The 27,962-nt window shown below is 45.4% G+C and overlaps 1 protein-coding gene and 3 non-coding genes across 4 annotated transcripts; all 4 read right to left on the reverse strand.

Annotated features, from left to right (window-relative positions):
- Positions 1 to 1,526: 1,526 nt before the first annotated feature.
- LOC135554834 (transportin-2-like) lies at positions 1,527 to 27,952 on the reverse strand. Its single transcript, XM_064987281.1, has 25 exons — positions 27,845 to 27,952; positions 25,888 to 25,987; positions 24,942 to 25,017; positions 24,460 to 24,609; positions 23,537 to 23,643; positions 22,546 to 22,679; positions 22,049 to 22,130; positions 21,623 to 21,745; positions 21,389 to 21,507; positions 18,969 to 18,981; positions 17,360 to 17,531; positions 15,369 to 15,521; positions 11,583 to 11,808; positions 9,570 to 9,741; positions 9,067 to 9,153; positions 7,464 to 7,571; positions 4,809 to 4,967; positions 4,517 to 4,604; positions 4,207 to 4,305; positions 3,611 to 3,646; positions 3,061 to 3,156; positions 2,656 to 2,831; positions 2,276 to 2,350; positions 1,867 to 2,006; positions 1,527 to 1,666 (listed from the first exon to the last, which is right to left on the reverse strand). Exons 2-24 carry the CDS (start codon positions 25,984 to 25,986, stop codon positions 1,899 to 1,901), a joined length of 2,658 nt encoding a protein of 885 aa, XP_064843353.1. The 5' UTR covers position 25,987; positions 27,845 to 27,952; the 3' UTR covers positions 1,527 to 1,666; positions 1,867 to 1,898.
- On the reverse strand, positions 15,085 to 15,155 carry LOC135554904 (small nucleolar RNA SNORD41). Its single transcript, XR_010457773.1, has one exon. It is a non-coding gene; the product is annotated as a small nucleolar RNA SNORD41 (small nucleolar RNA).
- Positions 22,774 to 22,844, reverse strand: LOC135554906 (small nucleolar RNA SNORD41). Its single transcript, XR_010457775.1, has one exon. It is a non-coding gene; the product is annotated as a small nucleolar RNA SNORD41 (small nucleolar RNA).
- Positions 25,491 to 25,561, reverse strand: LOC135554905 (small nucleolar RNA SNORD41). The gene has a single exon (XR_010457774.1). It is a non-coding gene; the product is annotated as a small nucleolar RNA SNORD41 (small nucleolar RNA).
- Positions 27,953 to 27,962: the final 10 nt, after the last annotated feature.

Here is a 27,962-nt window from a genome sequence, read left to right on the forward strand (position 1 = left end):
GTCGTTACACTTCTCCAGCCTCATCCCTCAGCTATTTACCACATCAGTGGCGGATTAGCCGTTTGGTATTGTTCAAAATGCTGATTGACCCTTTAAATCTATGGTCCTCTCCTTACCCTTTAAATCTATTCCATCTGATTGCATGCCTTACTTTTAAACCAAGCATATGAACGGCGGGGTTAGGCTTAACCTAAAATTCTAATTTTGACCATTGCTTATACAATATCTTATTTATATCGTCTCTTACTTCAGCAAGCCATAACAGTTGTAAAAAAAACAAGTGCATAATATCAATTAGAACCAGCAACTGATTTATTCTAAAGTTCTTCCTGAAACCTTGATGCTCGAGACCATTGTAAATACTAGAAAAACTAAAGTAGCAGCAAAAGTGATTATGACTGGTTGCAGGGATGTGATTCTTCCATAAGATGGATTGAATCTTGCGTCTCTGAACTATGGCATCGCTGGGTCTCCACACTATAGAAAGCCACCCGTCCGGTTTGTTAGGTCTGGCGACGGGGAGGGCTGGTCACAGAATAAGTACGATGGGGGTGGATAAATAACCTGGTGGTTACGTTAGAACGATAAGCTGACTACCATTGTTTCTAAATGGACAAATCTACTTGTAACAATGAGATACACGTCACTTAAGAGGTTATCATTGCCATGCAAACCAATCAATCCCTTATTGGAAAAATGACCTTTGTCAGCACTACAGTAAAATGATTCCTGGAAGGATTGTGTCTGTTGTAGTAAAAACTATGAAAGGAGAAAAAAAAGACTACATTTAAATTAGAATTTCACTAAGAAAAAAAAGTAGTAATTTCAAAAAGTAAAATGAATTCAGCAAATGTGGCAAAAGGAAGAAAAACTGTCTAATAGACCTGTTAAATAGAGAATGTCCCAATATGAACAGGTATGGTACTGTACTGTTTATGAACGCTTGAGTAGTAAAGGTGCAAATGACTCTTCTAGAACTCTCCCCGTTATTACGTTGAAAAGCATTTCATGGTTTCCCCTTCGGGAAGCTATTATAAAACATTAGCGCTACTTCAGTATCCCGCCCACAGCCTTTGTATAGATTATCAAATGACTATTGTAGAATGAATGCAAAGTGCTTGTGCACCGATTGGTCGTTCGGGCCAGGGCAACTACCTTCCCTTCCTGAACTAAGTCTAAGTGTGCCAGTCTACATATTATGTGAGTTGTGTTATTAAACTGTGGCTCCTGGGCTGGTTTTTAGATTTCTCCTTAATTTATTTATTCCGGGGTTGCTGCCACCCCGCCCGCCCGCCCTCCCACCACAGCTCTCCTCTAACCTTGGTATCTAAAGAGTTATCGAATGGATTTAGGGCCATTCGCAGCCGACCCCTGCATATGCTTATCCTACCCTCCCTCCCCCTCTTACAGAAACCTGTGGCTTTGGTTACATCGGAGTATGTCGTGGGATTTAAGTTTGGCGTTTGAAATCCAGAGGCTTTCTCCCCAGTTTCCCTCCCAGTAACCCTCCCTCCCACCCACCCTCACAGAGACACACAGGGTTGTGGGACTTGTAGTCTGAATGGACAGGAGCCAGGGCCAGTCCCTCTCCTCCTGCCCCCACGATCAGGGCAGTGCAGTAACACAGATGGATGAGTTCCCCCAGTAACCCTCCCGTAGATTAAACCTGGAGAGGAGGAAGTGGGAAAGGGGAGAGAGGAAGAAGAGGAGTGAATAAGAAGAGAGAAGAGGGAATAGGAAGAGAAGGAGAAGAAACAATGTTTTTATTTATTCAGGTGAACAGAGAGAACTTGGACTAAACATAACATTAGGATTTGGGGATGGGAAGCTGATCCTAGATCAGTTCTACCTAAAGTGTGTCATTACCTGACAGGCGTGTCCTGTGTCGGCGAGGGGAACTACACGCCATAGCAGGCCGACAGCCTCTCCTTCAGCAGAGGGGGGAATTGTTCTGAGAACTGCTGCCAGTTCTCCTCGCCCACCTGGTCCTTAAAGCCATGGAGGATCTACAAAAACAACAAAGCTTGTAAATCAAGGTGAGGTACATGGTCAGAGGACTTCAGCGACTGGCAAAGCTGGTTCTCTTTTGTTTTCTTAGCACCACACGTCTCAGAGTCTAAAATATCCACAAGATATGTTCAGATTTCGAATGTCTGTAGAGAAAGATCATCACAGGCTGTGGAGAAAGAGGAGCACGAGGTCGACTTAGAACCCAAGTCGAGACACTTCGTATTCTGGAGGATCAAACATAGGGGTGAGATTTGTTGAGGCTTACCTTGTAGAACATGTCTCTCAGATCGTCCTTAGGACTAACCCAGGAGGCCACAGCATCACAGAAGAAGATGAAGTCCTGAAGAGACACCAACGTTCATATGACAACATCCATCCACATTCCCTTATCGCTCATTTAGCATCCAATCATCCTTCAATGACACCAAACGCGCTAAGTTGAATGCAATGCGTCTTCTCTCACCAGTTATCTGAGAGTCTAAATTACATCCACACTACATATTTAGATTCCACATGTCTGTTTAGAGATCATCATAGACAAGAGCAGAGAGGCAACACACTCAGGGAATAAAAATATAACAAGCCCCGGACCCAGTAAATACATGTTCCTGTGTGGAACAGTGTTCAGAAGCCCCTCCCCCTCACCTGAACCACTCCAGCGGGATTGACTCCAATCATCATGCAGATTCCACGGAACGCAGAGTCTTTCTCCTCATTGTCCCTGATGTTCCTCAACGATGTGCACCAGGGTCTGATAAACTGTTGCAGCATGGGAGACACCTCCTGTGGACACACGTAGCCCAGCCTGCCGATCGTAATGGCTGTCCCAAGTGAAACACAGGAGTGATGATTTATGTGGCAATAACTACAGGGCCATAACAACAGGGGTTAGAACAATCACTTCAATGTCAGTCACACACTCAGACCTTAAACTTCCACATTGAATATTTCAGATTTCGAATGTCTGTTAGAGAGATCATCATAGGAGTGGACTGGAGCCTAAATAGTGGTGGGGGGGGTTAAGCATGTGTGTCTGTGTGAGTACCGTACCTGTATTCTCCAGGAGGGTCTTGGGTGTGTTAGGTCTGTTGATGATCTCCACCAGGTTGTTGAGGACCAGCCCAACATAGGGTTGCATGTCTGCTCCTACAGGCACAGAGGAAAACACCACAATCAACCAGCTGGAAATTATGGCATTGCTTGCCATACATGGGTTCAATTACTATTGGAAATCTTTCAGATATTACAAGTATTTTCTCAAGCCTGCCTGGAGCGGCAAATGGACAGGGTTTGAACTTTAGGGACTTTTCTATTGGTTCCTTTCCAACACAATCAAGCAGAGCTTAAGTATTTCAAATGATTTCAAATAGAATTTGAAGCCAGGTCTACAATCAATCCCCACATCAGCGCTGTCAAGTATTCACTGTCATTTAGAGTATTTATAGTGTCATTACAATCATTCCTATCAAATCACCACTACCAACATGATTTACTGATGGAGTCAATCTGGTGGTGTTGCTACAAAAATAGGGTTCCCGTGACTTCTGGACAATTTCCCAAAATGGCCACCATCTGTAAGCAATGGTTCCCCCTAGCTCACCTGAGCAATCTCCTTCATCCTTCTTGTCAGTTCTCCCTGTAGAGGGATTATAGCACAATGTCACTACACTGTACTACTGCTGGTTGGCCTGCCATGCTTGCACACACCTGCAGGCCTCACTGTTACAGAGTCCAATGGTAGCAGGACCCATCACTCAGGCATCTTGCAACACACTGTAGTCAAGGGAGATTGGCTCACTCGTATGACAAGAGGGTCATTGAGTTCATGGGTTATAGAGCAAGGGCAGCGAATCAAATCGGACAGAGTTAGCTACATGCTCCATCCAAAAGACACCAAACCCTAGCATCACACACCGTAACACACGCGGCACCATAATCATATGTGTGTTCATCCCTATGTTGTGACCTTAGTCACACTCAGACCTTCAACTTCCACATAGAACATTTCAGACAGTCTGTTAAGAGAGATCATCATAGGAGTGGCTGGTTGTTGGTGGTCTGTGTGTGTTATTATGAGAGTTAGAGGGAGAGGAAAAGCAGAGATAGTGAGAGACATTTTAGAGTGGTTGTGAGGTAAAGGGTGGGTGTGTAAGAAATGAAGACTGCAGTAAGGACACACAGCAAGCAGTAACTCACCCATCTGCATGGCGATCTCGCCAATGGCCCAGGTAGCATTGTTACACACAGAGATGAACTCTGGGTTCAGGTTCAGGCCCAGGATCGGCATGAACTCGGCTAGAGGGGAGAGACAGGTTTATATACAAACGCTAAACACAACTAGTCACACAATCACTGGTATACACACACTCCCACAAACACACAGGTTCATTAAACACACCAACATACAAATAATACATAAACTACTAGCCACTCCAACACACACCTCAGCACCAGTACCTTTTCATGACATTGACAGTGAATGTCTTCACTACTATGGTTGACTCACCAATGCAGGGTTTGACATGAGGGAAGCAGGCCTTGGTCAGGTCACCCAGCAGGGCAAAGGAGCTCTGTCTCACCTCTGGCATAGGGTCCTGGAGGAACGCACAGTTAGTCTCAAACTCAGACACGTCTGGTTAAAATAACTATTTTGAACTTTTCTTGACGCTCCAAAAAGCAAGAATATCAACTTTCATTAAAAAAACAAGCGATACGGCAACATATCCTCCTTCAAGTTGACTAATTTCACATTTTCAAAATGGCCGCTGACAGTTGGCACTTGGGAGGCCCCTGTGTACCTGCATGCACTGGAAGAGCAGGGTCATGATGTTGCTGCGGGCCACCAGCTGGTCCACACTGCCCCCCAAGCCCTCGGCCAGGCCACTCAGCAGGTCCAGGGCCACAATCATGAAGTCCTTGTCAGGAGCTTCGTACTGGTCAGGGTGCTGGTTGTACATCTGGAGAGAGAGGAGACGGACAGAGAGTCAGTGGGTTTTTGGTCACAGTTAGGATATGAAGCCAAAACATACGATTTGTTTAATAAACTGCTTAATAAACGCAGTTTACACTAACTCATGCTTTGTGGTGTAGAATAAATTCGCAAGTAACATTTGTTTATAGTCTAAGTTCCAATTCATATCTGAAACCAGGCTTCCATCCAAATCTTCATGTGTGTAACGTACATGTCGGATAATAAAAGAAGTCCCGACAGGCATGATGGAAAGAGAAAATGTGTCTCAACTTTCCAAATGTGGACAACAAAAACATACATTAAACCATGTAGAATCCTTTTGCTTCGATAAAATGTATTATGCGAGAAATGGCGGTGGAAAAACTTGTGTAAATATTGAAATAGCATCATACCGAAGGTATGTGGTCCCCCCACTACGACATGATGAGATGCTTGACGGCAGTTTGAAAATGTAAACCGAGATCTACAGCTTAGATTTTTCTTAACCTCGACTTAAAAAACCTAAGCCTATGCAACATTAACCAATTAAATCAGTACTGTAGCAATGAGGTTTGTGTAGTAGGCTATAGGCCCAAAACATTATCACTGCATATTGGCTATGCTTGAATTACCCTGACAATTGTCTTATATTTAAAAAATGTAGGTATATGCTCACACTGGTAATAGATCACCTATTGTAATACTTGAGGCATAGCAAGGTGAGCATAATTTGCATTTGTTTTTCACTGGACTGATGGCCTGCATCTGATGGTCAGTCTGAGGGGAGGAAGGGAGTAGCGTTGAGGCTGCCATTCACCAGACTCACCATCTCTCCGCTCTACCTCCCTCCCTCCGCTGAGAAGTGGACAGTCTTCCAGCTGATGGCCAAACTAAAGTCGCACTACATTTTTTATGCTTCATGCACCAATTTATAAAGTTAAATATTCCTTGATATTAAAAAATAAGCTGTTAATAATAACAAGCTTATCGGAACACTTGGTTTCTAAAAGTTTTGAACAAAATGGTCACAGTGATGAATAACAACTTAAATATGAACTTCCTCATAAACCCAGTAGCTTTATGCTGTACTCATTGAGTCTCTAGTCATGCTTTTAAATCTTTGCTGTGTGTTGGAGGCTTCTTTTTGTAGTCTATGGCTTGTAGTTACTATCTTGTCTCATCGCTACAACTCCCGTACGGGCTCTGGAGAGACGAAGGTCGAAAGCCATGCATCCGCCGAAACACAACCCAACCAAGCCGCACTGCTTCTTAACACAGCGCGCATCCGAACCAGAAGCCAGCCGCACAAATGTGTCAGAGGAAACACTGTGCACCTGACGACCTGGTTAGCGTGCACTGCGCTCGGCCCGCCACAGGAGTCGCTAGTGAGTGATCCCTACCAGCCAAACCCTCCCTAACCCGGATGACGCTAGGCCAATTGTGCGTCGCCCCACGGACCTTCCGGTCACGGCTGGCTGCGGCAGAGCCTGGGCACGAACCTACAGTCGCTGGTGGCACAGCTAGCACTGCCATGCATCACCCGGGAGGCGCGGTACATGGAAATTGAACCACAAAAGTTACGTGCAGCCTTTAATTGAAAGGTTTACATTTTATTCCTTTAGCAGACGCTCTTATCCAGGGCAACTTACGGGAGCAATTAGGGTTAAGTGCCTTGCTCAAGGGCACAGACTATTCACCAAGTCGGCTCTGCGATTCAAACCAGCCACCTTTCGTTTAGTGAACCCAACACTTTTAACCACTATGCTACCTACACGCAACAAGTCAATTGGATGGAACCATCTCATGTGGGAAAACGCACAATGTTTTTATGGCGCGTGTCGAATATTTGAATGAAAATCTGGTCGCCAATTGGAAGGAAACCTACCTATAGCTGGCTTATTTTGTAACAGTTTGGTGCTATACATTAACATGGTTCTTCACTGAAGGCATGTCTGGTGATTTAATGTGTATAAACTGTACTAGAGAGAGCAATAGTAATGGTGTCTTTTTGTAGGTACTAACTCCACCAGGCTGGCCTAGTGGTTAGAGCGTTGGATTAGTAACCGGAAGGTTGCAAGTTCAAACCCCCGAGCTGACAAGGTACAAATGTGTCGTTCTGCGCCTGAACAGACAGTTAACCCACTGTTCCTAGGCAGTCATTGAAAATACAAATTTGTTCTTAACTGACTTGCCTGGTTTAATAAAGGTAAAATAAGAAAATAAATAAAACCATGGCTCGTTGGACAAAGCCTATGGGAAAATGTATCATTTTGGGGGGATAAAAGCCAAAAATAAGGTCTCTGGTAAACACAGGCTTAGGAGATCTTATACATTTTGTTTTATGAGAATCTTCAACTAACGTCACTTTTTGTGAATTGAACTATTAATGCAATGAAAACAAGCACATAAAGGCTTCATAATTGTAATTAACCGACTGAGTTAACCGGGTTAACTCATATCCAGTTTTTAGGATAACAAGCTGTCGAGCTCTATAGGTTCTTACCATGGCCTGAGCGAGGGTCTTCTGGACCAGGGTTACACAGCGCTGGTAGACAGGCTCACAGTAGGGCAGGAAGCCACTTTGCAGGGCCGTGGCCACCGACGACAGGCACTGGGGAGGCACAGGGAGAGACAGGGTTGGTTTGGTGGGCGGGGGACGGACACAACAAAAATACAGCCTGCATATCAACAGATCAAAGTAGTGTCCTGTCAGTGTGTCCTTTCCCTCATCTGCACCGATCTTAAAGGGACAGTTCACAAATTTTAAGATGTATTTTTTTTTTTATACCTAGGTAATTTGAAAAAAATATTCAAATTCTTAAAATTCCCTTTAAGAAATAGCATTATTTTACTGTTCCTGTGATTTCATATCAACAAAAGGAATGGAGGGAGTGGATTTATAACTTCTCAGATACAGAAGTCAGTCCCCGTTTAGATCTCATGAGCTAATGACATTTTGTGCAAAATCACATCTGAACGTTAACATTTTTTAAATATTTTTTTTATAAACAAACCCAAGATGGACCAGAGCCTGTCATTTCCAATGGGAGGAAATCAATCATAGTGGGCAGAACAAGCAAGGAGGTGGGTAGCGCCAAGCACCAGCTAGTGAGATCCTATTGGCACATTCTTGTACATATTTGCATATTTTCACGAGGGAATGCCTACTCTAAAGTGAGCGTGTGCAATAAGTACATTTGCCCATGTACTCCAAAACACACATTTGTTTTACTTTGGCAACAGGTAAAGTCTCAAAAACACAGTCCAGTCTGTTACAGATTCTAGTTTTAGAAACAGAAAACTGTATGGAGATCAAATGTTGCATCAATGAGAACATGTCAGACTAAATACATGTTGCTCCATCTTTTCTCCCACGGCCGGCCACCGGGCTTCCTCTCATCATATCTGGTACGGAGTTGAAACGCCAAGCGGATGCTTCACACGGATACATCCGGTGAAATATCAGTCTGTTCTATCCAACGCTTCGATCCTTAAGATGTGTGGTACAATAAGATGTGCAGTATAATACAGACCATTGGAAGCACAACAGTCACCCGTTTCCATTGTTATGCTTTGAGTGGCTCTAAGAGCTAAAGATCATTTTAAAAATCAATAAAAAATGACCTACAACAAAAAAACAGCCTCATGCCTGATCTCCGGCACCAGTTATTTGTCAGCTGAAGAGGTTAAGGAGACCAGTCCTACCAATATGCTGCTGTGGATCAGAAAACGATCTCTGATTAGCATCATATATGTTCAGATGAGAACATGTCATCACTTCCACAGCAGCAGCTAAACACAATGTCTTTCTGCAGTCTCTAAACACACACACACTAGCAACAGTCTACCAGCCACTTAAGGATTTCTAGGCTTTTCCCCAACATACCAGATTGTCCTTCAGCAGAATGTCATTATTTTTGGTCTCTGGCTCACGAGACTAGCAACAGCCCTGAAGCAATGACGGCAAATACCACAAAATCAAAACTAAGAACGATCCACCTCGTGATGCACCAAACATGGTTGTATATAATGTATATTATAATGTATATAATAATGTATGTATATACTAATGTATGTATGTATAAATGTATATAATAATGTATAACCTCCAGAAGTGGAAAGAGATCCTTGTCCTCGTCCTTCAGCTCATTCCATTTGGCAATAAGGGGAGGCATCAGCTTCTGGATGTACTCCTGTAGGGGCAGAGAGGAGACAGTCATTATACAGTCCAGTAATATTGTGTCTCCTCACCATAAAGATGAGACCTGTGTAAACCAACCAGGGGGAGGTTGTGACGTAGCGACAACCTACATGTGACATGACTTATACACGTGTCTTCTCTCACTAAACAACCTCAGACTGTAAAATACATCCACACTGGTGATTCAGATTTCCAATGTCTGTTTAGAATTCATCATAGAGGAGAGCAGAGAGGCATAAAGATGAACCTATGAAAAGTAACCAAGGAGGTTGTGATACAGCAACAACGCACCACAACAGAGGATGTTGTACATCATAAGGCGGTAAGGAGTTGTTGGCCATGAAGCTGATCCAGCTTGCTGATATTTCTAAGTGCTAGTTTGCTAACTAAGTGAAGATCCAGACTCACAGGCTGGTTGAGGTGGTGTCCTACGGAGTCGGCGAGCGTTCCGATGGCGTCGTAGAGGATGAGCAGGTTCTTGTGCTGGTACTTGCCGAAGGCGAACACCAGCGTGTCCAGGATGAAGCTGAGGTAGGGCACCAGCTCTGTACACGCCTCCTCCTCCAGGGTGGCAAACGCACTGAGGGACACAAAGGCCAATGGGTCAGGGTACGAGAATGGACACGTCACACACACAGACATTAATACAGTGGACACTCAATAACATCTGCTTTAACTTCTTGGTGACAGGGGGGGCAGTATTGAGTAGCTTGGATGAATAAGGTGCCCAGAGTAAACTGCCTGCTACTCTGTCCCAGATGCTTATAATATATGCATATTATTAGTAGTATTGGATAGAAAACACTGAAGTTTCTAAAACTGTTTGAATGATGTCTGTGAGTATAACAGAACTCATATGGAAGGTGAAAAGCTGAGAAACAAATCCAAACAGGAAGTGGAAAATCTGAGGCTTGTAGTTTTTAGCTCAGCCCCTATTGGAGATAGTGGGATATTGGTTCTGTTGCACTTCCTAAGGCTTCCACTCGATGTCAACCGTCTTTAGAAACTGGTTTGAGGCTTCTACTGTGAAGTGGGACTGAATGAGAGCTGAATGAGTCAGGTGTCTGGCAGAGAGTCACGCGCTGGTCACTCGCATTCCACATGAGGTAGCTCCATTCCATTGCTTTTCTACAGACACAGGAATCCTCCGGTTGGAACATTATTGAAGATTTATGATAAAAAACATCCTAAAGATTGATTCTATACTTAGTTTGAAATGTTTCTACGACCTGTAGTATAACTTTTTGAACTTCTCGTCCGATGTTCGGCTGGACCTGAACGCGCGTTTGGATTTGTGTACTAAACGCCCTAACAAAAGAAGCTATTTGGACATAAATTATGGACATTATCGAACAAATCAAACATTTATGGTGGAACTGGGATTCCTGGGAGTGCATTCTGATGAAGATCATCAAAGGTAAGTGAATATTTATAACGCTATTTCTGACTAATGTTGACTACCCAATATGGCGGATACCTTTTTGGCTGCTTGGTGGGTCTGAACGCTGTACTCAGATTATTGCATGGTCAGCTTTATCCGTAAAGGTTTATTTTAAATCTGACACAGCGGTTGCATTAAGGAGAAGTATCTCTCTAACTCCATGTGTAACACTTGTATTTTCATCAACATTTATGATGAGTATTTCTGTAAATTGTGTGTTTTAGAACTACTGAATGTAGCGAACAAAAAACATACATGTATTGTGTAACATGAAGTCCTATGAGTGTCATCTGATGAAGAACATCAAAGGTCAGTGATTAATTTTATCTCTATTTGTGCTTTTTGTGACTCCACTCTTTGGCTGGAAAAATGGCTGTGTTTTCCTGTGACTTGGTGGTGACCTAACAATCGTTTGTGGTGCTTTCGCTGTAAAGCCTATTTGAAATATGACAGAGGCTGGATTAATGAGAATTGTATCTATAAAATGGTGTAAAATACTTGTATGCTTGATGAATTTTAATGAGATTTTTGTTGTTTTGAATTTGGCGCCCTGCACTTTCACTGGCTGTTGGCGAGGTGGGACATTACTGTCCCACATTTCCCAGAGAGGTTACAACCAAGCTGGCCTATACACAACCCTTTAGGAGACCAGTTCTACCAATATTCTGCTGTGGATCAGAAAACGATCTCAAATTAGCATCATATGTTCAGGTGAGAAACATGTCATCATTTCCACAGCAGAAGTCAAATGCCCAGTCATTTTGCAGTCTCTGAACACACACCCCATCTTGAGCGTTTAAATTGAGCTTGCCTTGAGTGCCAGGGTCGAACTTTTGGGACTATTCCATTGGTTCCATCACAGCAGGCAAGCTCAATCAAGCACAGCTTAATTAATTGGGGGGGGGGGGGGGGGGTCTGACCGTCAAAGCTGAAACACATTGACAATGCCAGAAGGACACTCCCACACACACAGTACACACCTGCAGGCGGCCTCCTGCACCCTCTTGTTGCCATCCAGTATCCTCTTGAGCAGCTCGGTCATCAGGGGTTTGAGGTGGGAGTCTGGGGGCTGGCTGACCACCCAGTGGGCGTAGCGGGACAGGGTCCAGCAGGCGATGGAGCGCACCAGGGCCTTCTTGTCACACAGGCATGCAATGAGGTGGGGGAGGAGCTCCGGGAGGTAGGGCACCATGCCCTGCATACAGCCTGGAGGAGAGGAGGGGTTAGAGAGAGTGTTTTTGTCACAGACACCGGATGAGGTGGGGGGGGGGGGTTCTGGGAGGTAAAGCACAACAATGCATGGAATTTTACTTTACCTTTTATGACGCTGTTTTAATATTTGGTTTGTGATTGGGGGGGATCAGTTTTGTAGGGAGGGTATGAGGTCAAAGCACATATTGGTGATAAAACCTCAATATTAAGTGATCAGTTTTACCATGACACATTGTCTTTCCCTGGTGTATTTGTGAAGAGATTCAATTGAATATTGCCATCTGTGTATCGCTTAGGCAACATTCAATTCCTCCTTTCATGTGGATAAAGTTGGATAGAATTTAATCTAGCTCGCCTGGGGCAAATTCTTTATTGACAACACTCTGTTGGCCAAGTCTATTATCAACACAAAGCCACGTGAAGGACAGCCAGTCATCTGGCTTAGTGTTTATACCTTTTAATATAAAATATACTCTGATGGAATCCAATTAGTGTACATCCTATTAGTGACGTGTTAACTGGGTCAGCGCAGCGGGAAATATATGGCATTACACCTACTCTGCATTAGGACACGTCGCCCTCACTGTCAACATCTGCTGTCTGCCTATAGACAGGGGTCATAAAGGGCTGAAGAATGGGAGAGACAGTAGAGCCAAATCACAGGGGAGAGAAAGAAAGTAGAGCCAAATCACAGCCAAATCACAGTGGAGTGGAGAGAGAGACAGTAGAGCCAAATCACAGTGGAGAGAGAGAGAGACAGTAGAGCCAAATCACAGTGGAGAGAGAGAGAGACAGTAGAGCCAAATCACAGTGGAGAGAGAGAGACAGTAGAGCCAAATCACAGTGGGAGAGAGAGAGACAGTAGAGCCAAATCACAGTGGAGAGAGAGACAGTAGAGCCAAATCACAGTGGAGAGAGAGAGACAGAGCCAAATCACAGTGGAGAGAGAGAGAGACAGTAGAGCCAAATCACAGGGGAGAGAGAGACAGAGCCAAATCACAGGGGAGAGAGAGAGAGACAGTAGAGCCAAATCACAGGGGAGAGAGAGAAAGTAGAGCCAAATCACAGGGGAGAGAGAGAGACAGAGCCAAATCACAGTGAGAGAGAGAGAGAGAGTCTCCCTCAGAGTCAAATCACAGGGGAGAGAGAGAAAGTAGAGCCAAATCACAGTAGAGCCAAATCACAGTGGAGAGAGAGAGAGAGAGAGAGAGAGAGAGAAAGTAGAGGCAAATCACAGGGGGAGAGAGAGAAAGTAGAGCCAAATCACAGGGAGAGAGAGAGAAAGTAGAGCCAAATCACAGTGGAGAGAGAGAGAGAGAGAGAGAGAAGTAGAGGCAAATCACAGGAGAGAGAGAGAAAGTAGAGGCAAATCACAGGGGAGAGAGAGAGAAAGTAGAGCCAAATCACAGGGGAGAGAGAGAGCGCCAAATCACAGGGGAGAGAGAAAGTAGAGCCAAATCACAGGGGAGAGAGAGAGCGCCAAATCACAGGGGAGAGAGAGAGACAGAGCCAAATCACAGTGGAGAGAGAGACAGATCACAGTGGAGAGAGAAAGAGAAAGTGTAGCCAAATCACAGTAGAGAGAGACAGAGACAGTAGAGCCAAATCACAGTGGAGACAGTAGAGCAGCCACTGACAAAAAGGACCGACAGCACCACTGCTAAGTCAATCTGAACTGATCTAACGCAACAAGGAACTAGACTGATATTAGAGACTAGCAGAGAGTCCGCAGGGACAGAGAGAGCAGTGTTCATTTCATTGACACCTATTTTTCAGTGGCAAAAGACAAGACGATAACTGACTAAACAGACCCAGAAAACACTACAATTCACCAAAATTATTTTTCATTTACATTGATGAAAACGAGACTAAATACTGACTACAATCCCTTGTTTTTTTACCAGCTGCAGAGTAATGTGTTTTTCTGCCAATTGGGCTATTGGGAAGAGAATCATGTGATAGGATGTTATGCAGAACGATATGTTGGTAGGACATGGCTATGTATGTTTGTGCACATGGAAGTCAGTGATGTGTGTTGACTATCGGTTTATGAGGCATGAAAAATGTGAAGACTAAAATAGGACTACAATATAAAGACATTTAGTGGACTAAAATGGCCCACTATTTCAGTCATTTTAACAATGGCTACACTAAGTCATTATTCAAATGACAAAAATGTGACTTTGTAATATTTTAGTCAAAATGACTAAGACTAGATCTAAAAAGAGTGGCAAAATGATCAGAGTGGAGAAGTCTGTAGGAGACCACTGGATCAGACAGAGTAGAGAAGTCACTGTAGGAGACCACTGGATCAGACAAACAGACCACTGGATCAGACAGAGTAGAGAAGTCACTGTAGGAGAGACAGAGTAGAGAAGTCTGACTAGGGATCATCAGACAGAGTAGAGAGAAGTCTGACTGTAGGAGACCTCTGGATCCTCTGGACAGAGTAGAGAAGTCTGACTGTAGGAGACCACAGAGTAGGAATGACACCTCTGGACAGAGTAGAGAAGTCTGACTGTAGGAGACTGGATCAAACTGGATCAGACAGAGTAGAGAAGTCTGACTGTAGGAGACCTCTGGATCAGACAGAGTAGAGAAGTCTCTGGATCAGACAGAGTAGAGAAGTCTGACTGTAGGAGACCTCTGGATCAGACAGAGTAGAGAAGTCTGACTGTAGGAGACCTCTGGATCAGACAGAGTAGAGAAGTCTGACTGTAGGAGACCTCTGGATCAGACAGAGTAGAGAAGTCTGACTGTAGGAGACCTCCGGATCAGACTGGATCAGACAGAGTAGAGAAGTCTGACTGTAGGAGACCTCTGGACCTCTGGATCAGACAGAGTAGAGAAGTCTGACTGTAGGAGACCACTGGATCAGAGTCAGAGATCAGACAGAGAGAAGTCTGACTGTAGGAGACCTCTGGATCAGACAGAGTAGAGAAGTCTGACTGTAGGAGACCTCTGGATCAAACAGAGTAGAGAAGTCTAGAGAAGACTGTAGGAGACCTCTGGATCAGACAGAGTAGAGAGTAGAAGTCTGTCACTGTAGGAGACCTCTGGATCAGACAGAGTAGAGAAGTCACTGACTGATAGGAGACCTCTGGATCAGACAGAGTAGAAGAAGTCTGGACTGACAGGAGACCTAGGAGACCTCTGGATCAGACAGAGTAGAGAAGTCACTGTAGGAGACCTCTGGATCAGACAGAGTAGAGAAGTCACTGTAGGAGACCTCTGGATCAGACAGAGTAGAGAAGTCACTGTAGGAGACCTCTGGATCAGACAGTATGAATACTAACACCATCATTAACAGTCAGGAGTTACATAGAATGCATCATATCCAGAGGGACAGTCAACTCTCAATGGAGTGAGAGAGGAGAAAGAACGTCACGGGAGAGAGAGAAGAGAGGAGAGTAGCAGACAGAGAGAGATCCGATAGAGATGGTGTCAAGAGAGAAAGAGTCCAAAGTGTGGAGAGGGAGACACACAGAAGGAGAGAGACTGAGCAAGAGATCTATGTGAAGTGTCAACAGTGTGATTGACTTCCTAGTCCTTACCCTCAGCGATGGCCCCCAGCACCAGGATGCCAGACTCCTTGGTGACCCAGTCAGGGGAGAAGAGAAGGCCCTTGAGCAGGGGCAGCAGGTGAGGCAGCAGCTCGTCTCGGAACACATTGGCCAGCACATCCAGCGCTGCCGCCGAACACTTGCCTACGGGGAGATAAGAGGGACAAACCTTTAAAGGGATAGTTCACTCAAACTCTGCACCGAAGTGCTCTATGTTGAAAACTTGACTGCAGGGACTTTATTAACAGTGGACTAATGAACAAAATACTAAAGCCGGTTTTAGAGTGAACTAGCCATTTAATAGTCTTTTCACACTACTGACTCTGGGCAAAGCCAAGTTGTACAGGTCTGACCTGTAACAGGCTCTCCAAATACACCAAAGGTGTTGAAGGAGACCAGTCCTACTAATATGCTGCTGTGGATCAGAAAACGATCTCTGATTAGCATCATATATGTTCAGATGAGAACATGTCATCACTTCCACAGCAGCAGCTAAACACAATGTCTTTCTGCAGTCTCTAAACACACACACACTAGCAACAGTCTACCAGCCACTTAAGGAGTTCTAGGTCTCTCCACAAAAAGTCAGATTGTCATTGATGTTGGCGTCTGGCTGACGAGACTAGCAACAGCCCTGAAGCAATGACACAGCAATTTCCATAAAATAATGTCTAAGAATTATCCACCTTGTAATCTAGTTATGACACTGGTAAAAAGCTAAATCATTTGGGTCAAGGCTACGTGAAATAACACTCATATACAGAATACCACTTTCCATGTTGTTTTAGTTCTATAGACACCATTGTGGTAACAGGGGTCTTCCACCGTTCTGGTGCATCTCTGCAATACCACTTCCATGTTGTTTTAGTTCTATAGACACCATTGTGGTAACAGGGGTCTTCCACCGTTCTGGTGCATCTCTGCAATACCACTTCCATGTTGTTTTAGTTCTATAGACACCATTGTGGTAACAGGGGTCTTCCACCATTCTGGTGCATCTCTGCAATACCACTTCCATGTTGTTTTAGTTTTAGACACCAGTAACAGGGGTCTTCCACCGTTCTGGTGCAGCAATACACTTCCATGTTGTTTTAGTTCTATAGACACCATTGGTAACAGGGGTCTTCCACCATTCTGGTGCATCTCTGCAATACCACTTCCATGTTGTTTTAGTTCTATAGACACCATTGTGATAACAGGGGTCTTCCACCGTTCTGGTGCATCTCTGCAATACCACTTCCATGTTGTTTTAGTTCTATAGACACCATTGTGATAACAGGGGTCTTCCACCGTTCTGGTGCATAGACACCATTGTGATAACAGGGGTCTTCCTCATCTCTGCAATACCACTTCCATGTTGTTTTAGTTCTATAGACACCATTGTGGTAACAGGGGTCTTCCACCGTTCTGGTGCATCTCTGCAATACCACTTCCATGTTGTTTTAGTTCTATAGACACCATTGTGATAACAGGGGTCTTCCACCGTTCTGGTGCATCTCTGCAATACCACTTCCATGTTGTTTTAGTTCTATAGACACCATTGTGATAACAGGGGTCTTCCACCGTTCTGGTACATCACTGCATGTCAATCGCTCCATTTCCAGACAGCAGCAGGGAGCGTCACTGATGTCACCACTACTCTGGCTGTTCAGGGTTCACACTGTCCAATTAGCACCTCCAGCTCTACTGCTAATGAGACACTGGAGAGCAGTGCACTAACAGTGGAGAGAGCAGCCAAACAGGGAAGTTACCGAGTCAGTGCTGTCAGGATGGTGTGAGAACTTTGTCATTGTCCCACATGACTATCAAATGTATATTACGCCGTTTAGCCAGCACACGCAGACAAGACTCACATAGAGCCTGCTGCAGACCCAACCCCCCTGCTCCTTTCATCTACTGTATCAATGTGTTTTCTCTAACGCATCTCCACCCTGGCTGCGGTGGTTTCAGTAACTGTCGGCTTTAAGTCAAGACCGACTCACGTAGGTTCCAGTCAGATAATGTATCGTCATCATCATCGTCGTCTTCATCGATGTCCTCTCCCTCCTCGCCCTCTCCGCCCTCGTGCTGCAGGGTGACGGTGCGGGACTTGTGGAAGCGGGGCTTGATGTCCTGCTCACTGTCTGGCACAGCCTCGTCCTCCTCCACATCACCCTGGAGAGAGAGAGAGATGTATCATTGCTGTGTGTTTTATTTTTCTGGTCCGAGGTCTGTGCTGTGAAACATGACAGTACGCATAAGAGATGGCTATACAGCACAAAAATATCTGGGATCAGGCTAATATTTAATAACTTAGGCCAAATGTGGTTTCAGTTCAGGAGGCTAAGACATTCTCACTCTAAAAAGCATGCTGAATAACAGATATATGGACACAGCTTAGTGCCAGAAACAGCCAGAAGGGTATTAATGCAGTCAAATGAGTAACTGTGTGACTTTATGACCGAGGACTAGGAGTCAGAGTAAGGAGTGCCTAGCAGGGGAAATCCCCTGTGGGTTAGCCTGGGTGTTGTGTTGTGGAACTGGGAATGTGTGGACAGTTGACAGAGGACTAGGAGTCAGAGTAAGGAGGAGGGGTCCCCTGTGGGTTAGCCTGGGTGTTGTGTTGTGGAACTGGGAATGTGTGGACAGTTGACAGGACTAGGAGTCAGAGTAAGGAGTGCCTAGCAGGGGAAATCCCCTGTGGGTTAGCCTGGGTGTTGTGTTGTGGAACTGGGAATGTGTGGACAGTTGACAGGACTAGGAGTCAGAGTAAGGAGTGCCTAGCAGGGGAAATCCCCTGTGGGTTAGCCTGGGTGTTGTGTTGTGGAACTGGGAATGTGTGGACAGTTGACAGAGGACTAGTCAGAGTAAGGAGTGCCTAGCAGGGGAAATCCCCTGTGGGTTAGCCTGGGTGTTGTGTTGTGGAACTGGGAATGTGTGGACAGTTGACAGGACTAGGAGTCAGAGTAAGGAGTGCCTAGCAGGGGAAATCCCCTGTGGGTTAGCCTGGGTGTTGTGTTGTGGAACTGGGAATGTGTGGACAGTTGACAGAGGACTAGGAGTCAGAGTAAGGAGTGCCTAGCAGGGGAAATCCCCTGTGGGTTAGCCTGTGTTGTGTTGTGGAACTGGGAATGTGTGGACAGTTGACAGGACTAGGAGTCAGAGTAAGGAGTGCCTAGCAGGGGAAATCCCCTGTGGGTTAGCCTGGGTGTTGTGTTGTGGAACTGGGAATGTGTGGACAGTTGACAGAGGACTAGGAGTCAGAGTAAGGAGTGCCTAGCAGGGGAAATCCCCTGTGGGTTAGCCTGGGTGTTGTGTTGTGGAACTGGGAATGTGTGGACAGTTGACAGGACTAGGAGTCAGAGTAAGGAGTGCCTAGCAGGGGAAATCCCCTGTGGGTTAGCCTGGGTGTTGTGTTGTGGAACTGGGAATGTGTGGACAGTTGACAGAGGACCAGGAGCTACAGATTAAATGGCATTAACCAGTACAACACTTAGGTCAGAGTGGAAACTGTCAAACATCAGTTGAAGTCTCAGCATAAGGCTGCCATCACACCAAGATTACCTGGGTGTTGTGTTGTGGAACTGGGAATGTGTGGACAGTTGACAGGACCTTCAGCAGGATAAGTCAGTACTTCAGTCACCAGGATAGTGCCTTCAGGAGGAGACAGGGAAATCCCCTGTGGGTTAGCAACACTGTGTTTGGAATAATAATTAGCAGGGGAAATCCCCTGTGGGTTAGCCTGGGTGTTGGAATTGGAACTGGGAATGTGTGGACAGTTGACAGGAAGAGTGGGTGCCTCAGCAGGGAATACCCCTGTGGCATCAGCCTGTTAATGTGTTGTGTTGTGGAAGCTGGGAATGTGTGGACAGTTGAGATGGAAAAACAGGGCTACAGATTAAATGGAATTAAAGATGCCTTAGGTCGGAGGGAACATCTCCTCAAACATCTGCTGCTAAAGCACTTTCTACCACTCACACCAAGATTAACCCTAAGAAGGGTTTGAGAGACTTCCTCACGTTTTTTTCCCTAATGAACACAACCCTGGTGGTGGGCAATGGTGTGGTGTCATCATTTTGACCCAGAAGGTGAGACATCCGATCCTCGTTTGATAAGTCAAACGACAGCTGGTTCTGACACTCCCTACCCTGTGCTCTGACCTCTTCTCCCTCTCTCTCCAGAAATGAGCCTTCAGGAGGAACAGAGAAGACAGCATTAGTCAAGCCGTCTTCCTACTGTTGGTTGTGACACTGCCTTAGCATAGGGGAAATTGATTGAAGTTACAGGGTTAGATGTGGCAAGTGTTGCTGGACTGTTTGGACAGACCAGTGAGTCAACAGGATCACTGACCTCACAGGGAAATCATCCCTGATGGGTTATCCCTGGGTGCATTGAAGTGGAGGTTGGGAATGTGTGGAGATTGACTGACTAGGACTGTCAGCTACTACAGACCAGTATCCCTTTAACTGTCATCAAATTCTGTTCCTTGAACATCACACCTGTTAGAACACAGTGAATCCAAATCAGAGGTTTCAAGACTAGTCATTCAACTAGGACTGCTCCTATGGGAATGTTACTCGGCATGTGTACTGCTAAACTAACTCTCTCTCCTCTGCTCTCATCCTCTAGACCTATCGGCTGCCTTGATACTGTGAACCATCAGATCCTCCTCTCCACCCTCTCCGAGTTGGGCATCTCCAGGTGCCCATGGATTACGTCCTCCACCTGACATGTTTAGGATTACTCCTACCAGGTGGCGTGGAGAGACCTCTTCTACAGATGGGCTGCTCACCCTGGGTCCCCCAGGGCTCTGAACTAGGAATGAGAAACATTCTCATCCAGGACTTGGCGCTGTCATAATGTACATGGGGTGAGATACAGGGAAATCTTCTCCTGGATGATGGGTCTATGACCAGGTGGGTCGCATCTCTGACATGTCTGCATGTGGCAACTCAGTGGGATGTGATCAGAAGCTGACAAGGAAGACGGAGCTGCTCTTCCTGATGCGGGGAAGGATGTGGGTTCCATGATTATCCGGATGACGGACCTCTCAGCAGCTAAGAACCTTGGCGTGATCCTGGACAACACTCAGTCGGGTCTAACATCAACACGTGTGGCCCGTTCCTGTAGGTTCATGCTCTACAACATCTGAGAGTACGACCCTGCCTCACACAGGAAGAGACAGATCCCGTCTGAATTACTGCTATCCTCGCACCATGGCTGATTACAATGTGCCATTAAAGACGATGGACATGTATCCAGAACGCTATAGAGTCTGGATTAGACAAGAATACTGACCCAGCTCCTCCGTCAATTCTTCCTGTCAAGTGTTCTGCAACTACAGATGGAGCACGGATCAGGGGTTCTTCAGTCACCCCAGAACTGAGAGACAGGCTACACCTTCAAGAAGGGCCAATGTGTTCTCAGAGTACTGGCCTGCCGTTCACCAGGATAGGAAGGTTCGATGTTGTCCAGTCAAAACTGTTCTGCCGATGATGCTCTTCCCAATGTTGGAACAAATCCTCAGCGACACTGCACCAGGTAACAGCAAAGATAACAAATTAATGATTGAAAACAATCACCACCTTCCGGAGACACCTGAAACCCCACCTCTTTAAGGAATACCTAGGATAGGATAAAGTAATGGGCTGCAGCTGTTTGAAAATGACAGATGCAGTGAGAATACAACAGGCATCACTGGACCATAAGAACACAATGTGTAATCCGCATCATGGCAAGACAGCATGGGAAATGACTTAAATGTAATGAGATGTCTGTACTGCAGCTAGCCAACCCTTTAACTGTCATCAACATTCTGTTCCTCTGAACATCACACCTAATAGAACACAGTGAAGTGTGTAAACAGAATTAAACACTAGGAAGTATAGGACCTCTAAGGGAATGTTACTCTTGCATGTTGTACTATTGACTAACCTCTGTTCCCCTCTACACCTCTGACCTGACCGTCCCCACGCTCTCTACATCACGTCCAGGTGATGCTGTATGTTACAGGTATGTTTAGGATTACTCACTGCACCAGGTGTCCAGAGAGCACCTCTTTACAGATGGGCTGCTCAGCCAGGGTGAGCCAGAACTCACAGGCCTCCAGAGAAACATTCTCATCCGGGTCCTGTGTGCGCTGCAGCATGTACTGGTGGGGGAGATACAGACACAGCAGAGTCAGGGATTGGATGATGGGGTATGACATTAGTGTCAGACATGCTGATTGGCCAGTGGGAGAGTAAATAAGGAAGTGGTTGTCTCACCTGTATGATGCTGTGCATGTGAGGGATTAGCCGGTCGATACGGACCTCCAGCAGCATGACCAGAGCCCGGCACACATTCTTCCTCACCTCAGAGTCCTCGTCTGTAGCCAGCGCAAACAGGCTCTGAGAGACGGAGACACGAAGAGAGAGAGAGACCAGAGAAGAAAATGAGACAGATGTCAGTCTTGAATCTACAGCTATCCTCAACACCATTGATTACAATACACACCATTGTCTAGACGATGGACATGTAAGAGGCTATAGAGTCTGGATTAGACAGTATGAATACAACAAGCGTCAATAACCATCACTGTCAAGGTGTTCTGCAACATAGCCAGATGAGCAGATCAGTGTTCTTCAGCGTCACCACCATAGAAGTAGAACTACTAGAATGGCCAACAGTGTTGTGCGTTGCCTGATGCTCACCTCGATGAAGGTGTCGATGTTGTCCATCAGGGCCTGGGCTCTGCCGATGATGAACTGGTTCACACAGGCGATGGCATGAGATCTACAGGCAGAGAGAATAGCACCATGAGTAACAGAGTTTTACAAAGGGAACAAATTAATGTCTTTGAAAACAGTGGGATAGTAGGTGGAAACTTTTTGAAAATGACAAAAGTTCCACGCAACTACCTAAGCTGGTCCAATAAGAACACAGATGTGTAATCCGGTGCAAAACGTTTTGCTATGGTGTGCTATGCTCTACTGGACACAACAGTGAGAACAGAGAAACAACCAGTGGCGTCTGGTTGTAGCCTGTTCCCAGATCTGTTTGTGCTGTCTTGCCAACACCTAGTCACTGGCATAACAATGAACATAGGTGTTGGCAAGACAGCACAAAGTGATCTGGGACCAGGATAGTCTGGAGGTACAGGGGACCTGGGACCAGGATAGTCTGGAGGTACAGGGGACCTGGGACTGGCCTGATCTTAGGGCTGCAGTGCTTGAAGAACTGCAGGAACTTGGGGATCATGATGTTGAGCGGGCGGTTGAGTGCGTCACTCTCCAACAGCTCCGACGAGTCCTCGCAGATCTTCTGCAGGGCTCCAAACGAGCCCTGATCAAGAGAACACACACACAGACAGACCGAGTCAAACTCAGAGCAACAGAGGGGAATGAAGTAGGATGATTGGAGGCAATAGGCTACAGGTCTGGATCAGACAGTATGAATACAACAAGCATCACTGGCAATCACTGTCAAGGTGTTCTGCATCATATCCAGATGGCATGGAATGTGGAGAGAACGCTACTGAAACATTTAGAGGTAGAGAGCGGTAAAGGAGAAGGGATATGAAGATGGAAGGAAGAAAAAAGGGACAGGGAATGAGGGGAAAGAGTGTGACAGGGAATGAGGGGAAAGAGTGTGACAGGGAATGAGGGGAAAGAGTGACAGGGAATGACAGGGAATGGGGGAAAGAGTGTGACAGGGAATGACAGGGGGGAAAGAGTGTGACAGGGAATGAGGGGAAAGAGTGTGACAGGGAATGAGGGGAAAGAGTGTGACAGGGAATGAGGGGAAAGAGTGTGACAGGGAATGAGGGGAAAGAGTGTGACAGGGAATGAGGGGAAAGAGTGTGACAGGGAATGAGGGGAAAGAGTGTGACAGGGAATGAGGGGAAAGAGTGTGACAGGGAATGAGGGGAAAGAGTGTGACAGGGAATGAGGGGAAAGAGTGTGACAGGGAATGAGGGGAAAGAGTGTGACAGGGAATGAGGGGAAAGAGTGTGACAGGGAATGAGGGGAAAGAGTGTGACAGGGAATGAGGGGAAAGAGTGTGACGGAATGAGGGGAAAAGAGAAAAGCCAGGGAGGACAAAAAAATGAAAGAAAAATGAAGGGTGACAGAAGAAGGAGGAAGAGAAAGGGGGAGAGGCTAGAAAAAGATGTGAGTGTGTGGTAGGTAGGTAGCTCTGACCTCACAGGTGTTGTAGTCCTCAGAGTTGAGCAGGTTACACAGCTGGGGCAGCAGCTCTGGCCAGGTCTGCAGCTCCCCTTTAGAAGTGATTGTGGTGATCAGGATACCTGCGAGAGGGATGAAGAGAGAGGTTAGGAACCAACAATCATAGGGTGGTCTGGTCTTAATCAAATCAAATGTATTTATATAGCCCTTCGTACATCAGCTGATATCTCAAAGTGCTGTACAGAAACCCAGCCTAAAACCCCAAACAGCAAGCAATGCAGGTGTAGAATACTCTCTTGGAAGGGACACTGCCATTCTCACTGGGCACGTTCATTTTGCATTGCCCAGTGACTAGGGTGGGCGGAGTTTACACATTGTAGACCAATCCATTGGTCCTTATGTGAAATCTCCGCCCATCCAGGGCACCAGGCAAAGCAAAACGTTTGAGCCCACTGATCTGGAAGAAGTGGACAGGTGAACGTAAACCCTCCTGAAGGCTTCCACCTATGCTGTCTTGTCAGACCAGATGTAGGGAAACAGGGATGTACAAGAGATTTAAGAGATCTGACAGAGAAATGCTAACACCATCATTAACACTCAGGAGTTATAAAGAATGCATAATATCCAGAGGGCAGGATAGGGGCGTGAGACAAATTTATTTTTGGGGAGATGAGGTGAAGATACAGTTGAAGTAATAAGTTTACATAGATCTTAGCCAAATACATTTTAACTCAGTTTTTCACAATTCCTGACATTGAATTCCAACTTCAACTGTAGCTACTAAAGGGAGAGACAGTGAGAAGAATTAGCCACATTAAAGCCACAGGACAGCAGTTACCTGAGACAATGACACAGATATAACGCATGTCAAGACCCCACCCCAACCACCCACCCAGACCTAACCCACCCACCCAGAGCTCACACACACACTGACTCACCGATAGTGGCGCGGATGAGGGGCGACGGGTCGCCTATGTTGTTGAGGCATTCCTGCTTGATGAAGTCAGCCACGGCCGGGGGGAAGTTCTGGTAGTGAGCCTTCACATTGTTCTTCAGGATCAGACCACTCAGAGAACGAGTGGGTTCATCTGGAGAGGATGAGGTGCAGGGAGGAAAGGATGAGGTTGGGGGGAGAAGGAAGGAATGATGAGGTCATGGGGTAGAGGAAGAAAAAAAGAATGTCAGAGATGCAGACGAAGGCCACAGCAACGTGCATTCAGAATGACACGCAGCAGCCTAGAGAACCACTAATAACAAGGCTGGCAGATAATGACAGCATGCTGACCAAAGAATGGAAACAGACAAAGAAACCCAAAACTACTTTTTGAGCTCAGAAGTAATGTGTGTGCCCTAATGAACACGACTCAGGCTACCAGATGCTCAACTAGAACATATAAACTCAGACAGACAGGGCTCTCACCTTCAGTTTTCAGTCTTGTGAGCACAAAGATTAGATAGTTGTTGAAGTCAGGGAACTGGTTGAGCTGTTCAAGTTTCTGACAGAGCGGTTAAGGGAAATATGACATCACAGACATCTCACATGATGCTCAACTCAAACAAATAACTAGGGACTATACTTTCACTGCAGCACCAATCTACGGGTGACATTTAGACAGAGGAAAAATACCACTTGTTGAAATACTAAGTGAAGCGCTTATTTCAGAAGTTAGGAATGCGACAGAGTTTGGAATGCAACGGATCTGTGATTTCGTCACATACCGGCAAAGTTTAATTCTAAAACTACAGAAATGGTTTCCGCACCTTTGTATAGGTTGTACCATATGAACGGTTGTGAAATAACTGCTGTTATAAGTAGCGTTACCCATGGTTCCTAATGAGGACAGGGGTTTAAGTAAGTAATAAATTGGCCAGTGGGAGTTATGGATTGGAGGGTTAAGATTATATGCGATCCTAACAGAGGCTAAATCTATAGGACCAGACAGAGTAGAGAAGTCACTGTAGGAGACCTCTGGATCAGACAGTATGAATACTAACACCATCATTAACAGTCAGGAGTTACATAGAATGCATCATATCCAGAGGGGAGGACAGTCCATGTGACTGTCTTATAACACCATCTCCACTTTAATACATTGTCAATACAGGCCCCATAGACAGATCAATGCAAACTGAACTAGATGCAATAACCATAGAATAATATGCCATTTAGCAAGCTCTTTTATCCTAAGCGACTTACAGTATTGTGTGCATATATTTTACGTATGGGTGGTCCCAGGAATCTAACCAACTATACTGGTGTTGCAAGACAAATGCTCTACCAACTGAGGACCACAGAAGAGCACACAGAAGTACCACTGCCATTCCACTAACCCCACCCTCCGGTCAGTGTCTGTACATGAGGATACTTGTTGCACGGCTCTCTGTGTGGCCGTGTTGGGGGACTGGGAGTCCTTGAGGAGCTGGAGGACCTGCTGGAGTCCCTGTTCGTCCGGCTGCCACTCCATCCTGCACGGGGAGCACACACACAAAGTTAAAGATATTGGAATCATGTCCACAGTTACTGATAAAAGATACTACACAAGGAAAAGTAGAGATAGAGTTCTACTAGAAGAGAGTCAGTCTGCAGGGACAGAGAGAGTATAGGAATATGACTGTATGAGAGACCCCTGGATCAGAGAGCATGAATACTAACACCATCATTAAGTTATGCATTTTAAGTGTGCATCATATCCTGTGGGTCAAGTGGTCTCAGAATTCTACAGTAAACTTAGTGTAATTAGCATTGCCAAAATGAGACAGGGTTGCATCATACATGGCACCCTATTACTTACTGGTACATTACTTTTGACTATGGCCCATACAGGTCTGACCAACATGGTGCACCATGGGGAATAAGGTGCAATTAGGGAAGTAACCATGGGCTGACTGACCTTTCTATAGTTTAAATAATGTATGAGGGTTTATAAAACAGATGCTTCTTGTGGTGTGGCACAGATTGGCACTGGGATATATGACAAAACAAATCAATAGATTTATAAGTAAAGCTAAGAAACAGGCTACAAAATCTACATGCTCTTGCAGCCAGATTCCCAAATTGAACATTGAGGAATTATATGATTAAAATATCGACTGCCAGACTAAACGCCATGTGCTCACTAATGATGTGGAATTCAGTGGCATTGTGCGATTGAAGGTGAGCCATGCACATGGCCAGAGCAGGGCAACAAAAAAAGCGCCATTTGCACTCGTTGCCAGGAGCATGAGCTTGCTTCTACCCGGAAACGGGTCTATAAGGCTGTGCAAACAGAGCACAAAATGTGTGGGAGCTGGAGTTGAAATTTGTAATCAGGTTGTGGCAAATAAGACGAGGCGATGCTCTACTTTAGACAATGAGTAAAATATCTCCGTGACCCAGCTTAACCGCCCTAATCCTGCCCCACCCCCACGACACCCGGTTCCCTTCTGCCGGTGTGCTGCAATATAGTTAGTGATCCTTGGACTTGGGCGAATTGAAACAATTGCCGCCCTACAACTTTCTTTGGACACAACACAAGTAACGCTAACAAGCGGATATTAAACACCAAAAACGATCTGATAGTGGGAAGTTTAACAAACCGGACAACCATCCGACTAACGTTGGCTCTATGGCTATATTAATTCCGACGTTCTAACTATAACTGGTCACGAAAAAAAAAGTACTGGCCATTCGGTAGCTTTTCGGATCAACGCCACTGAATGTAACCCTTCTCACCACGGCAGTCCCCGGCTTCAGCCACACAAATGCAGTAAAAAAAGGCCAAGTATGCGGCCTCGACACTACCAAGCAGTACAAAGATGGGTTAGTTAGCTACCGCTATAAAACTAAGGCAGTCGATATATTATTCGATTTAACATGGCAGATAATTAACACCGACTGAGAAGTAATCTAAACAAAGTTACTAGCTCCTAAGTTCAGCTAGCTACTCTACTGCTAAACATGGCTACAAACGTTAACCAAACGAAATAATAACATATCTTTCCAAATCTGGCCAGTGGGCTACTTTGAATTTGTTAGTAACCAACTTCACAAGAATCCATAGCTAAATCCCATCGAGTATCGACAAACGGTAAATTCGTTGATGTTGCGATTTCTTGCTAGTGTGGCCCAATGCATTCATGTGCTCTCGCTAGCTAATAAGCTAAAGTTAGCTAGCTCACTAGCCGAAATTGTCAGTTTGTTAACTAGCTAATGCTAACTAAGCTATTTCGATTCCCAACGCTTAACGTTACCTGTTCGCTAATGTGACCAATTATTCAGATATCAATCATATTTCGTCTTATTTTATTTAATATACTTAGATAAACACATTACATGCTACGTACAATGTTGATTTGTAGACTGAAGATTCTCGACGGGGAAGCTTCTTTCTCGTGCTCGTCCTCTCTTGTACTACAGGTTTGAAATGAACACGCCGATTCTGTAGGACCCACTGACCCTTTC

Source organism: Oncorhynchus masou, chromosome 14 (genome assembly GCF_036934945.1).
Source record: "Oncorhynchus masou masou isolate Uvic2021 chromosome 14, UVic_Omas_1.1, whole genome shotgun sequence".
Classification (NCBI taxonomy): Eukaryota; Metazoa; Chordata; class Actinopteri; order Salmoniformes; family Salmonidae; genus Oncorhynchus; species Oncorhynchus masou.